The sequence below is a fragment of the Microtus ochrogaster genome, chromosome 7 (genome assembly GCF_000317375.1).
Source record: "Microtus ochrogaster isolate Prairie Vole_2 chromosome 7, MicOch1.0, whole genome shotgun sequence".
Lineage (NCBI taxonomy): Eukaryota > Metazoa > Chordata > Mammalia > Rodentia > Cricetidae > Microtus > Microtus ochrogaster.
Window position 1 is genome coordinate 48,573,162 of NC_022014.1, and position 14,965 is coordinate 48,588,126.

At 47.3% G+C, this 14,965-nt stretch overlaps 1 protein-coding gene across 1 annotated transcript in view; it reads right to left on the reverse strand.

Annotated features, from left to right (window-relative positions):
* The window catches only part of Mrnip (MRN complex interacting protein), a 24,796-nt gene extending 10,470 nt beyond the window's left edge, over positions 1-14,326 (reverse strand). Inside the window, 3 exon segments of the mRNA XM_005350157.3 lie at positions 5,224-5,312; positions 11,998-12,057; positions 14,223-14,326. Coding sequence (XP_005350214.3) covers positions 5,224-5,312; positions 11,998-12,057; positions 14,223-14,288 — 215 coding nt within the window. The 5' untranslated portion in view covers positions 14,289-14,326.
* Between the last annotated feature and the right edge of the window lie 639 nt (positions 14,327-14,965).

The window sequence follows — 14,965 nt, forward strand, 5'->3', positions numbered from 1 at the left end:
AAAAAAAAAAAAAAAAAAAAAAAAAAAAAAAAAAAAGTAAATAAAAATAAAGCAACTAGCAATGTTATAAAGTGAAATTCTGCCGTCTCCTGACCAGAGCCTGTAGCCTGACTGGGTCAGCCAGGAGACCTGATGCTTCTACAGACCTACAGAACACTGGGAGACAATTTAGCCCAATTAAAAGGGATCCCAAAGGTCAACTCTGGTAAGTAAGCCATAAGCCACAGATCCCGATTTTGGAATTACCCAAATGACAGGTGGATTTTCTTATTAAAGATTTATTTGTACTTTTAATGACGTGTTTGGGGAAGGGTTCGTGTCTGTGAAAGCTGGTGCCCATGGATACCTGGACCCCCTGGAGCTAGTGTTAGGCTAAGTGGTTGTGAGCCACCTGACGTGGGTGCTGGGGCTAGAGCTCAGGTCCTCTGCAGGGGAGCTCTAGTTCCCGACTGCAGAGCCATCTTCCAGCCTCCTAGAAGATGTCTGCATGGTGCTTTTTTCACCATTCCTGTGCCCCACAAGGCAGATCCTCTGTTGACGGCCCTAAGTCCTTTCAGGATGTTCTATCTGCCCATCAGGATGAAAATGTCTGTCTCTGGATAAATAACCACCTTTCTGCTTCTTCTATTATTGTAAAAACCATCAAAATCAAAACCAATCAACCAAACAAGTCTATCTGCAGCTGTTTCCTATCTTGAGTCTTTCCATCCTAAGGACCTACAGGAAAATAAAATAAAACCCGAATTGTCTGCTGCCCTAGGACCAGTAGGCTCTTGTCTTCCTGATCTCTCCTAATGTGTGGGGCTTTTCCTGCATGCCAGGCTTTGTTCTTCTCCACTGCCAGTTTCCCACGGTTTGAATAAACATGGCCATGGTTGGTCCTTCTTACCTTTCTAGTAAGATTTCTTTGTAAAATTAAAAAAAAGTGAGCATGTTGGGGGTGGCACACCTGGAACCAGCACACGACTTCATGGAGTTGGTTCTCTCTTCCCTCACACAGCTCCAGGTGTGGCACTGCGGTCACCTGGCTCACAAAGCGAGCAGCTCACCTCCGGAACCACCTTGTCTGCCCTCTCACGGACATCTTATTCCACTCTGTGTTTTCCTGACTCCTTCAGTTCCAAATCACATTTGCTTTTCCCGAGGTTCATCAGCCCCTGGGCTAGGACATCAGGGTAACTTGGCTGGCTGCACTTGGTCTGTCTATTTTGGCCCCACTGTCTTTAAATTTGTCACTTTGCTTTGCGGTTTGAACCTTATTTCAACCTTCTAGAATTTTTTTGGTCATCAAACTCCAGATGGTATTGTCTCAGGGACATTAACAATTGCTCTATCATCAGTGATGCCTGTCTCCTGCCACAAAGGACCTCAGGTCTCAAATGATGTCACAGTCTAGCCTTGCAACAGCTACTCCCCTCTGCAAATGCCTTTCAAAAGTCTACATCATAAGATCTTGGGACCCTCTGATGGATCAGCAAAGCTAAGGAGCAGCTCCGGTCCACTCAGCTCTCAAGGTTCAGAAGCCTGTCCTTCACTACCTTGCTCATCTGTCAGGAAGAAAATGTAAACACAAAAGGCCAAAAGTAAAAGCAAAATTCTCACTTTTAATAATGCACTCAGGATCATTTGAAGCTTGATCCCTAGTGACTCACAGTGTCTTACAGGAATGCCCGGAGCCTAACCTCTTCCACTGTAAAATTTACTACTCGGTAAGGCAGAACACACTGCCTGTCCGCCTGCATAGAGCTCACACACTTAACTCCCCTCTCAGTCCCAGGAGCTCTCATCAGGGACTTGTCCTCAACATCAGCGCTTTGCAGTAAATTCTCTCTTTGTCTGTTTTTTTTTCCCTTTTGTAAATTCTTTCACCACCTACACCACCAAACTTCCAAATGCAGTCTCACACAGAAAGAAATACAGAGAACATTATGGGGAGAAGAAAAAAGAGCTCCTCACCCAAATCTACCTTAAGTTTCTCAAGAGCTGAGAATTTTGAGATAACTAACAAAATTCACTACATACTGTCTGCATAAAGACAATTTTCATTTCATTTTTATAGAGATATTTCAAACAAGAACTTTGAAGGATGTGGTGGCCCACGTCTTTAATCCCAGCACTCTGGAGACAAAGGAAGATGAACTATGTGAGTTTGAGACAGCTGGGAGCCACTGTGTGAGTGCTGGGAACTAAACCTAGGTCCTTTAATCCCAGCACATGGGAGGCAGAGGTAGGCAGATCTCTATCAGTTCGAGGCCAGCCTGGTCTATAAGAGCTAGTTCCAGGTCAGGCTACAGAGAAACCCTGTCTTGAAAACCCAAACCAAACCAAACCAAACCAAAAAACCTAGGTCCTCTGGAAGAGCAGCCAGCACTCCCAACTGCTGGACCTTCTTTCCATCACTAAAACTTTCTTTTTCTCCCCAGACAGGGTTTCACTGTACAGTCCTGGCTGTCCTAATCCTTGAAGGACACCTGCCTCTGCCTCCTAAGTGCTGGGATTGAAAGGCATTCACCACCAGGCCTAGCAAAAACGATTTTTTGTTGTTGTTTTTTTGAGACAGGGTTTCTCTGTAACTTTGAAGCCTGTCTTGGAACTAGCTCTTGTAGACCAGACCAGGCTGGCCTCAAACTCACAGAGATCTGTCTGCTTCTGCCTCCTGAGTACTAGGATTAAAGGCATGCACCACCATCACCCAACTCAAAACTTTTGTTTGTCTGATTTGTCCTGAGACTCTTTCTGTGGTAAGGTCAAGAATCCCAGTTTCTTCAGGAGTTGTAGTGCACACTTTTAATCCCAGCACTTGGGAGGCAGAGGCAGCTGGATCTCTGAGTTTGAGGCCAACCTAGTCTACACAGTGAGTTCCAGGGCAGCCAGGGCTCTGTAAACAGACCCTGTCTTAAGAAATATAAAATAAACAAAAAAGAATCCTAGCCTCATCTGAAGCTCTGAAAGAACTCAGGGTTGTAGCCAGCAGAGCTGTGTCTCCTGCTTCTAGGACCACCGCCATTTCCATCCAGACAATCGAGAGCGTTATTTTCCTTTCCCAAGGTGGGCAAGCAACTCTAATGTTGGCCTGCCTTTCTGTCTTAGAACTATCCATAAATTCTTTTTCCTTCCCTTGTCCATGAGAAGGGTGCCACAGCCTCTTCATTCTAGAAGGGTCATGTCCCCATGCTCTGGAGGGAAGAATGCTGCACAGAGCCAAGAATGCTGAGCTCACAGGCCATGCTAGACTGCCTGCCAGCTCATCAGCAACTCTGTCTATCTACATAAAGACCAAAAGGGCAGGACCCAGAGCTCCTGAGAGACCCACAGAGAGGCGAAGAGAACTCATGCATGTGCCAGGAAGGTGGTACATCCTAACCCCAAGGGAAGAAAGGCTCCAGTGCCTTGTGAGCATTCCAGAACTCATCCATATACCTGTCCATCTGGGTGATTTCTTCATTTTGGGATAGGGTCTCATGTAGTTCAGGCTGGTCTCAGCCTCACTACTATGTCAAGGATGACCTTGAATTTATGATCCTCTGGCCTCCATCCCATTAGTTAGTGCTAGGATTACAGGGACACACACTGTACCCAGCCTTCACTTGACTATTTCTAAATCTCTCAGATTATCAGCTCTGCCTTCCCTGCCTTTTGTTTGTTTTTGGTTGAATACAGTAAGCGTGTAATTCACTCTCTCTCTCTCTCTCTCTCTCTCTCTCACACACACACACACACACACACACACACACACACAGTTGTTTGTCTTTGCTTTTCAAGACAGGGTTTCTTTGTGTAACAGGTCTGACTGTCCTAGAACTCACTTTATAGACCAGGCTGGTCTCTAACTCACAGGGATCCACCGGCCTCTGCCTCCCAAGTGCTGGAATTAAAGGTGTGCGCCACCACTGCCCAGCATAACACATATTCTTAAGAGTGTGTGGGTCTGATATCTCTGGCCGCTGCTCATGCTCACAAGCTTCCTTGGGCACACTTATCAATTTTAAAGTCTGCATAGCCAGTCCTTGATCTTTTTTGTCTGTGGGAGTTCTCAAAGACCCAGGCTGAAGATAAGCTCTCCAGAGAAAAGCTGCATTGACCTCCACTGCCTGAGATAATGGGAAAATAAACTCTAGGCATGAGGCTTTTCAGGGTGAGAAGAAAGGGTGAAGCCTGAGGGAAGGCTTCCCTGTGTGTCAAAGTCTTGGGGATGGATTCCTTCGGCCACTGCCAAGGTCAACACAGGCAAGCACCCTGTTTCACAGCAGGTGTCCTTGTAGCTCACCTGTGTAATAGGGCTAAGTCTCTGGGGACTCAACTGTTTATGAGATCCTCAGACCCAGGTGTGGTGGCACTCCTCTGTCATCTCAGTGTCTGGAGGCAGAGGAAGGAGCTAGAGTTTGAGGCCAGTTTCAATAAAGTAAGGAAAGGTGTTGCACCTGCACAGAGGACCACATGGTGAGACTCCATCTTGAAATACAAGCAGGACAGTCCCCTGCTGAATCCCACACTTCAGCCTTCTGTTCTGTCCAGTGTTTCTCGTGCCCCTCAGATATCCATATGTCAACTCCAGATTACAGCTCCAGCCCCTCTGCAGTTCAGGTGCTTCTGTGGATTTTGACTTTCACTTCACTTTTGACCTCTCAAGGCTCCCTATTTTCTTGCTAGTTAGGCTTGCATTTAGACTGTTACAGCCAAAGGCTGGTGGGATGGCTCGGCAGGTAAAGGCACTGCCGCGAGCAGGTGACCTGAGTGGAGTGACCCTTAGAGCTCTCAGGGAGGCGGAAAGAACCAATGTCACACAGCTGTCCTCTAGCTTGCACATCCATACAGACACAATAATAAAAAACAAAAATTCAAAATTTCTAGCCAGTAAAAAATTCGGTTGTTGTTGGTGATGCATGCCTTTAATCCCAGCACTCGAGAGGTAGAGGCAGGAGAATCTTGGACTTCAAGACAAGGTTTTTCTGTGTAGTCCTGACTGTCTTGGAACTCACTTTGTAGACCAGGCTGGCCTGGCCTTGAACTCACAGAAATCTGCCTGCCTCTGCCTCCTGAGTGCTGGGATTAAAGGGACTACCACCTGGACTCTTAGTTATTTTCATAGAGAGGACTGCTCAGGGTGTGTAACCAACTGCGCAGTGGCACACGGACTTGTAAGGGATTTATCCATGGCAAACGCCCACCCTCTCATCAAGATGGAAACAAGATAAAATTACCACTCCTTTCAAAACACTGTACCTGAGTGACAGCTCTGACACTTGTCCCTGCAGCAGATTTAGCTTTTGGACATGGAGTCTACAGTCAGCACCAGAGCCTTCACCATAAGCCTGAGAGGAAAAAACACCAATACACATTTAAAAAGTGTTAGGAGAATGGTGAGAAACATTTAAGATAGTACCTGTAAAGCTTGAGACACTGTTAAGAATACAAAGGTTGTGCCAGGTGGTGTAGAGCACACCTTTAATCCCAGCACTTGGGAGGCAGAGGCAGGTGGACCTCAGTGAGTTTGAGGCCAGCCTGGTCTACAAAGCAAGTTCCAGGACAGTCAGGACTATACAGAAAAACCCTGTCTTGGAAAAACAACAACAACAACAACAACAACAAAAGCCAGGCAGTAGCGGAGCATGCCTCTAATCCCAACACTCAGGTGACAGAGGCCAGCCTGGTCTACAGAACTAGTTCCAGGATAGCCAAAGCTGTTACACAGTGAAACCCTGTCTCTAAAAAGTGTGCACACACTCTCAAAGAATGTACAGGATTGACCACTCTTTCTGAAGAGTTTTTTCTTTTGTTTTTCAAAACAGGTTTCTCTGTGTATCCCTGGCTGTCTTGTAACTCACTGTGTAGACTGAAGAGGCCTAACAACATTAATACTGGGACTAGGCCTCGTCCTTACAATAACTAGGAAAAACCACAGACTGAACCCTGTGGAGGACCAATCAGAATTGAGACAAGTACTAGATGCTCCAGAACATTAAGAAAAGCTTACCTAACCTATATATAGGTTGCCAATTTCCTTGCATCGATGCCAGTACCAATCCCTGTTTGACAAGACTTCTGTTGCCCCACTCTTGCCCAATCAGGAGTTCAATCCCCATCTGAATCCGGAATTCCCCTACTCCCACATCCTCTGCCAGTTGAGCTCAATGCTCTCCTGATTCAGCAGCTGTGACGGACAGATGGAGAGCCCGAGCTCGATCTTGCAATAAAGGCTCTTTGCTTTTGCATGTGAACCCCAGCTCCTGATGGTCTCTGGTAGGCGGGTGAGATGCATGATGCAGGCATAACATAGACCAAGTTGGCCTCGAACTCAAGAGATTCACCCATCTCTGCCTCCTGAGTGCCGGGATTAAAGGCATGTGCCACCACCGCCAGGCTCTGGAGTGGTTTAAAAGCAAACAACCTCTACTTACCAAAGCCTGTATTGGGGAATCAAGTAGCTGCAGTTGGAAAAACCTCAGGAGAAGTCTGTCCATGCTGAACACATATAGGCCTTTTTCCTGTCATTATTCCCGAAACAGTGTAGCCTAGCACATATACAGCATGCACACTATAAAAGCTATTACAACTCACCTAGAGGTGATTTAAAGTACACTGGAGGAGCTGGGAGTGGTGGCACACACTTTAAACCCAGCATTTGGGAAGGAGAAGCAGTTGGCTCTCTGTGAGTTCTAAGACAGCCAAAGCTATGTAGTGACCCTATGTTCCCCCAAGCCCACAAAAGCAAAACAAGGGAGGTAGTGGCATGAGCCTTTATGTCCCAGTTACTTGGGAAACTGAGGCAGGAGGATCACTTGAACACAGGAGTACAAGATCGCCTGGGCACTGTAATAATCCCATTCTTCACCCCTCAAGAAAGCATGCTGCAGGACATGTAGAGGTTACATGTCACTCTATAGAAGCATCTCCATGGATACTGGGGAGTGGCTGTGATTTGAGTGTTGAACTCTGAACTTGTGGTTTACAGGTGAAGCCCAACAGGACAAGGCATCATGTCTGTGAGCAGAAGAGATATGTGCTAAGTGCCCACTGTTCCCCGCCACCATATCTACAGATGGAGTTATCAATGCATGCTGGCCATAGAATTCCTGTGATTCTTGGTGTGTGGGAGTTGACTGGGACCAAGTGCACTCTGTATATGACGTTAATACTGCAAGGTGGGTGGCGCTGTAGCCCAGGGAAGCCAGGCCTTCCAGCCAGACCAGGAAGCAAAGAGGGAGGTAAAAGCAGCTGAGAGCAAAGCAGGGCATTGCAGCCATGATTTTAACACTACCATGCAGAAGGTAGAGGCAGGAGAACTGCTGAAGGTCTCAGGGTAGCCCGGATGAAGGGAGCGTGGACTACACAGCAAGACTGTCTCAAACAAAACCAAACTAAAAAACCCAGATAGCTGAGTTTAATGTGTTCCGCCTGTCCACTGTCCAGGCACAGATGAGCTGGGAACGATGAATTGTGTAATTCTGATGATGTGCACTAAGCGTTCTTATTTGTGTTTCAAACCGGCACTCTACAATGTAAGGGTCAACAGAAAAATTCATGCTAGTGGTTTGAATTGTTGCCTTGGGAAGGACATTAAACTTAAAGAGAAGGCTTGAGGCTGAATGCCTAGTTCAGAGGTGAAACATGTGTGTAGCATGTGCAAACCCTGGCTTCATATTCCAGCAATCTCTTCCCCCAGGAAATAAAAACCATAAAAGTTTCTGCCTGTAGCAGTTCTTACCCTGCCATTTGAATCAGAGACTATATACTTTCAGTCTGCACCGCCCCTCACAATAGAGGAACATAGGCTGCCTGGGGCTCTTAGCAGAGCAGCATACAACTCAGCACCTTTTCTTAGTTTCTTCTTTTTAAAAATAGACTCAAGTATTCTAGGCTGGCTCTGACCTCTTCCTTGCTGAGGGCGACCTTGAATTCCTGAGCTTTTCTTTCCTTTTTTTCCCCCCTCTGGGTAGCTTTGGAGCCTCTCCTGGAACTCAGCTGTAGACCACCTGGCCTCGAACTCACAGAATGCTGCCTCCTGACTGCAGGGATTAAAGACGGTGGACTGGCTGACCTTGAATTCTTAACCTTGTCGTTTCCTCTGAGTGCTGGGGTGCAGCTGTGCCCACCATGCCCTGTTTAACAAAATGTTTTCAGGGGATTCCTTTGTTTGCAGTGCTGGGAAGAGACCTGATGACAGAAACAGATGGTGAGTTAGGAAGCTACTGCCAGCAGCAGGGCAAAAAAGAGGCCAGCTCAGGCGCTGTGGTTAGCTGAGGCCACTCGGGACCTCACTTGAAGGCAAGGCTGACAAAACCTGCTGATGAAGAGTATAAAAGAAAAACAGGGGCCAAGGGTGATGGCAAGGCTTTTAGTTCAAACAAGAAAGAGATACCTGACACTGAAGAGCTGGGGATGAGGGGCTAGAGAGATGGCTCAGTGGTTAAGAGCACTAACTGCTCTTCCAGAGGTCCTGAGTTCAATTCCCAGCAACCACATGGTGGCTCACAACCATCTGTAATGAGATCTGGTGCCCTCTTCTGGCGTTTGGGCATACAAGGAGGCAGAATGTTGTATACACAATAAATAAATAAATCTTAAAAAACAAAAAGAGTTGGGGAGGCCGGGCGTTGGTGGCGCACGCCTTTAATCCCAGCACTCGGGAGGCAGAGGCAGGCGGATCTCTGTGAGTTCGAGACCAGCCTGGTCTACAGAGCTAGTTCCAGGACAGGCTCCAAAACCACAGAGAAACCCTGTCTTGAAAAAAAAACCAAAAAAAAAAAAAAAAAAAGAGTTGGGGATGATAGCGGAGACAGCAGGTTCAGGAGGGCAGAGTTCCCATTTTTCAAATTTGAGGTGCTAAGGAGTGAATCCAAGCTCAGGAGGTGAGTGGGGCAGTGCTCAGGAGCTTGGGGACAGGACAGGCCTGGGAGCTTCAGGGTATCTCGACTCCCCACTGAGCTGGATCTTAGCCCCTAGTCAGCAATCTCTCCCCAAGGGAGAGCAGCCAGAGCCCAGGCGGAAAGCTTGTAGTCCAGTGTACTTCAGTGTTGAGAAGTTGGGGAGATGGGGAAACCATCAGGCAGACTGAAACCACAGCCAGGAAGCCAGCACCAGACAAACTGCAAGGCCAACAGGAAATGTTTTAAGGAGGTGGAAGCTACAAGCCACGAAAAATGCTGCTAATAAGTTGTCACGTGAGGACCGTGAACTAACCTATGTTTAGCAACATGGAGGTCACTGACTGGCCACAGCAGTCATGGTCTAGTAGGAAGTGTTGTTCTGTCTGCAGCGTGTTCAAGTGAGGATTGGTAGAGAGGAGCTGGGTACAGGGGTAGGCAGGGTTAAAAACCGCTGATAACCTGCATCTGGGTTAAGAGCTCCCTGTATATCGAGGTGCTCTATGGAGACACAAAACCAGACTCATTCTCTAGTCTGTCTCTGGTGTGTGAGGACAACAGTAGCTCTTTCTACTGCAATGTCAGCTACTTTGAAGCCTGGCCCTAGAAGTCTCCTGAGAGTTCTTCAATGCCCTTGCCCCTTTGGCTGGAGGCAACTGCAGGTAGCCTTAAGGGAATAACAGAACATCTTCTGTCCCTCCTTAGGGTCCTCTTGAGAGGACAGAAATGACTTCCTTATGATAAGTCATTTGGCGACCCTAAGCAAGCACCAGTGCACCTGCACTGCAGGTAAAGCCCGCCTTCTTGGAGAACTTAAGCCCCTATCTCGGGAGTTCAATCTTAGCTGACTGGCCCAGAAATGGGATCGTGTAAATCATCTTGCTTCTCCCAGGAATCCATGATTGGACTGACTAGCCATGCAGGCTGAGGGTGTGTGGTTGTGTGGATCCCCTGAAGGGTATGATCCTATGTGCTGAAGGGAACAAACAGGAAAGGCCTAAAGAAACCCCAAAAGATGGGGAGAGGCAGGGAACAGGATGATGCCAGCCCCCCCCCCCCCTTTTTAAATAACAGTGAGCATCAACAGATGGTCTTGAACTCACAATTCTGCTTTAGTAGATTTTCAGGGCCAAATTCTGTCTATTTTTCTTGACACCTATCACTGTTAGCACATTCCTTTTGTTTGTTTGGTGCTTCAAGACAGGGTTTCTCTGTATAGCCCTGGAACTCACTTAGTAGACCAGGCTAGCCTCAAACTCAAGAGGTCCACCTGCCTCTACTTCCCAAGTGCTGGGATTAGAGGCCACCCAGCTTTTCTTCCCTTTTATTAAGACAGAGTCTCATGTAGCCTGGAAAATTCTATGTAGTTGGGGATGATCTTGAACTTTTTTTTTCTAAAATTAAATTATTCATTGTTGTGGAACATTATTTTAACTATGTAAAGGTGTGTTACATTTGTTTCTCCTCCACTTGTTTAACTATGTGAAGATGTTTGTTGTTCTACCTTTCCTGCCTAAGGTGCCTGACTGGTCTAATAAAGGCTGAAAGGTCAATAAATAGCTAGTCAGTGGAGGGATAGGTGGGGCTGGTGGGCAGACAGGATAAATAGGAGGATAAATCTATGCTTGAGAAAGAACAAGAGAAGAGAACAAGGGAGAAGAGATGCCTGGGATCAATCTTCTGACGCAGAGTAGGAAGTGCAGAATGAAAGAAAGGTAAAAAGTCCCAAGGCAAAACACAGATGAAGAGAAACAAGTTAATTTAAGTTATAAGAGCTAGTGGGACAAGCATAAAGTCAAGCATTCATAACTAATAAGTCTCCATGTCATGATTAGGGAGCAGGATGGTGGCTCAAAAGAAACCTGCCACAATTCATCTTATTTATGTGTCAGTGTTTTGCCTGCATTTGTATTAATGCACCACTTGCCTGTCTAGTGCTCTTGGAGGTCAGAAGGCATTGGATCTCCAGGGACTGCAGTTATGGATGGTTGTGATCCACCATGTGAGTGCTGGGAATCAAGCCCAGGTTCTAAGAGCAGTGAGTGCTCTCAACTGCAGAGCCACCTCTCCAGCCCCTTGATTCTGAACTCTTGACTCTCCTGTCTTTATCTTTCAAGTGCTGAGATTACAAGTGTGCACAACACCACATCCACTTTTACAACTCGCTGGAGATCAAGCCCGAGGCCTCATGCGTGCTAGACTAGCACTCTTACCAAGTGATTTACACCCTCAGCGCTCAAAGTGTTTCTGCCTGTCACTTCACCTAAATGAGCCTCCCTGGAAAGATAACCGTTAAAACAGCAGTGCACATTTAGGACTCTGTCCTAAGGAAATAGTACACAGTTGGTCAAGTGAACAAAGAGTCAGTTCACTGCAGGTACAGGGGTACAGCTTGGTGGCAGGGTGCTTGTCTGGCATGCACAAGGCCCAGGGTTCAACCCCAGAACTGAAGAACAAGTAAATGGAAATCTTCACTGCAGAGTTGTCAGTCTCAAAGAAAATGACAAAGTGCTCGTCATTGTGGGACTGGCTGTCTATCTACTCATCCAATAGACACTTATGTTGAGCACTCACTGTGGACAGGACAGTGCACTGGGCATTGAGGGCCCATCAGTAAACCAACAAACCAAGCTTTTGTTCCCACGGACTGTCAGTGTGGGCTGGACAACACCCACATGCACACTTAGGCCCAACAATGAGCTGCCCAATATGCATCCTGGGAAACAAACTTTGGTCCTCTCCAAGAGCAGCAAGCATTCTTGACCACTGACAAATCTCTCCAGGTACTCCTGTTCCATTACATGCCCTTTGTGTTTTCAAGATGTTCATCTAGATTTAAATTATGGATGTACGTGTGTGCGCACATGTGAATTATTTATTTCTCCTTCTACGCAAGCACATCTGTGAGCGCAACACTGGCAACGTTCCTACTTCCTATTGTCTCCCTGGCCTGGCACTCAGAAGGTACTCAAGGGACACTCGCTGAACAACCAAGTGAAGGACAGAGGCTATCTAGGCACTGCTCCACCCCTGCAGTTCCAGGAAGAAGGAGCGCAGGGTGCAGCCGCTCTCTGGGCTGAACTGTGAGAGAAAGGGATGCTGGCTGTGCAGAGTGAGGCTGGTCAGAACTCACCCGCACAAAGGACTGCTTCTCTCCACAAGCCTTGCATGTCCATTTGAGACTCTTTTTTACCTACGAGGAAATTTTAGAAATTAGAGCTCACACAACTGCATACAACTAGATGGAACTGAATCAGAAATAACTTAGCTGTACCTGAAGGTAGTATTTTAGGTGAGGGGTGGGGATGTACTATTTAATAGGTGGGTGCTGGGAAAATTGGTCATTTGTATGAAGTAAAACCCAGTTAGATTTTTCACCCTAAGGTCCAAAAAAGAAGGGAGGGAGGGAGAAAGAGGGGAAAAAAAAGAAACAGAGGGGCTAGAGAGATGTTTCAGTGGGCAAAAAGAACTTGTTGCACAAACATGAGGACCTAAGGTCAGATCTCAGCACCCATGTGAAAAACTGGATATAGCCACATGAGCCTGTATTCCCAGGACTGGTGAGGGTGGAAACAGGACCAGTGGGGATTGCCAGCTGCTAGCCTAGCTCCAGGTTCACTAAGAGACCCTGTATCAGAGAAATAAGGAGGAATGACATAGCAGAACTAATGTTTCCTTCTGGCCTTCACATGTGCACCTGCACACAAATATGCATCACTCACACACACACACACACACACACACACACACACACACACACACACACACACACATTCTCTCTCTCTCCAGTACTCAGTGGCAGCTAGCAAGATCAGAGCTCTGGAATTAATCTCCAACAAGGAAAAAAAAATTCCATAACAGGGCTAGAGATATGGCTCAGTGGTTAAGAGAACTGGCTACTCTTCCAAAAGGATCCAAGTTCAGTTCCTAGTACCCATGTGGCAGCTCACACCTGTCTGTAACTGCAACTCCAGATCTAACATTCTCTTCTGGCTTCTGTGGGTACCAGGTTGCACGTGGTGCAGACATACATACATGTAGGCAAACATTCATACACATAAAATAAAAATCCTTTTTTGTTTTTGGTTTTTCAAGACAGGGTTTCTCTGTGTACCCCTGGCTGTCCTGGAACTCGCTTTGTAGACTAGGCTGACCTTGAATTGAGATCTCTGCCCCTGCCTCTGCCTCCCGGGTGCTGAGATTATCGCCAGGCAATAAGTCTTTTTTTTTTTTTTTTTAATAAAAATACCAAAGTTTCTTGGTGAAATATCAAGAAATGTTATGCTTAACAATACAAAGAGATCTGAGCTGACTCATAAGGCTGCTGTGACTGGCATGGCATGGAGTCATAGACGTGTAATTTAAGTACCTGGGAGGCTGAGGCAGGGGGATTAGGAATTGTGGGTCAATCTAAGGTAAATACTAAAATTATGCCTTTAAAACACCTTCAAAACCAAACCAATCCCTCTCCAACAACAAAACCACTATCAGCAAGACTATGATTGGGACTGGACATATAGCTTAGGAGTAGAGAACTTGCCTAAGAAGGCCAAGCAAGGCAGCTTGAGGTACAAAACATTTCAAAGAAATACCAACCACAGTTGTGTTTAACTAGGTATCAGTGGTGCAGGCTCCAATGAGCAGAGGGGTGACTATTCCCCCACAGATGAAACTGCAGACAGAGGCACCAAGCTACACCCAGACACACCCATGTCAAATGGGTATCCAAACTTTTTTTTTTTTTTTTTTTTTTTTTTTTTTAGTTTTTCGAGACAGGGTTTCTCTGTAGCTTTGGAGCCTGTCCTGGCACTAGCTCTTGTAGACCAGGCTGGCCTAGAACTCACAGAGATCTGCCTGCCTCTGCCTCCCGAGTGCTGGGATTAAAGGCGTGCGCCACCACCGCCCGGCCCAAACTTCTAATATAGTATCCAGGTTTGTTTTGAGATAGGATCTCTAGAATTCCTAGTTGGCCTCAAACTCGCTAAAGCCTCCTACCCCCGGGGCGTGCATTGGCACACCTACAGTAAGAGGCTCTTAGGCAGTGTGAATGCTAGACAAACACCCCACCTAAGGAACAGCATCCCAAGCTAGAGTTTCAACTGTGGGTTCTACGACCACTCAAAAATAAAAACGATACACAAGGGCCTGGGCGATAGCGTGCCCACCGTCCGGTGTAGAACCCTTAGCAACAATAAGAAAAACAAACAAACAAAATGGCCAAAGACACTTTGTAAAATGACGGCGAAGAAGCACAGCCCTCAGCCTCACTGTCACTTCCCAAGGCCATACGAGACGCAGCCCGCCACGTCTCGCCCACCATCCTGCGAAGAAAAAGGGGGAGGCAGGCGCCCATCCCACCTGATGCGCCTGAAAGAGGTGGCAGCTGCAGCACCGCAGGACCCGAGACTGCTGAGAGGGCGCCATTCAGACCTCAGTCTCCCGCCGTGCGTTCACACTCCGCGTGCCCGCCCAGGCCCCGCCCACCCTACGCCGGTTCCGGCCCCTCTAGCCGCAGCACCCCCTCGCATGCTCCAACGCGCCACGCAGTCCCTCTCAGACCGCGTTGGCCCCGCCCTTGCACTCTCTTGGGCCGCTCTAGCGCTTCCCCCATCTCGATGGTCACTGGGGCCTCCATCAAGCCTCAAAGGGGAACCGTTGTTCCTGTGTTTGGACGTCTCTAATCTTTCACCTTGGCCCTCTGATTTCTAGCAGTGACGGTTGTTTTCTGTCTTGCTGAGCCATCAGCTGTCACCTGCCTCCTTTGCCTGCATCCTTCTCCGCCCCTGTGAGGCAAAAGGGGCGTGAGCGCTGTAGCTGAGGTTTGCAGAACATTTGAGCCAGGGTAGGTTAGTCTTTGAGCCAGACTCCGAAGTTGCCAGAGAACAGATAATTCTGCAAACACTGGCTAGGTCCAGCTGGGAACGAGAACAGCCCTATGCTTCAGCCCTTGGACAAAGCTCCACTCTGGAAGTCAGAGGAGTAAGAGTCACAAGGGTTTTGTTTCAACCCCTAAGGCCCACCAGCCAGCCAGAACATTTATACATGACAGACACTATAAACTATCTTTTGTTTTGTTTTACATTAAAGCTGGTGCATGACCG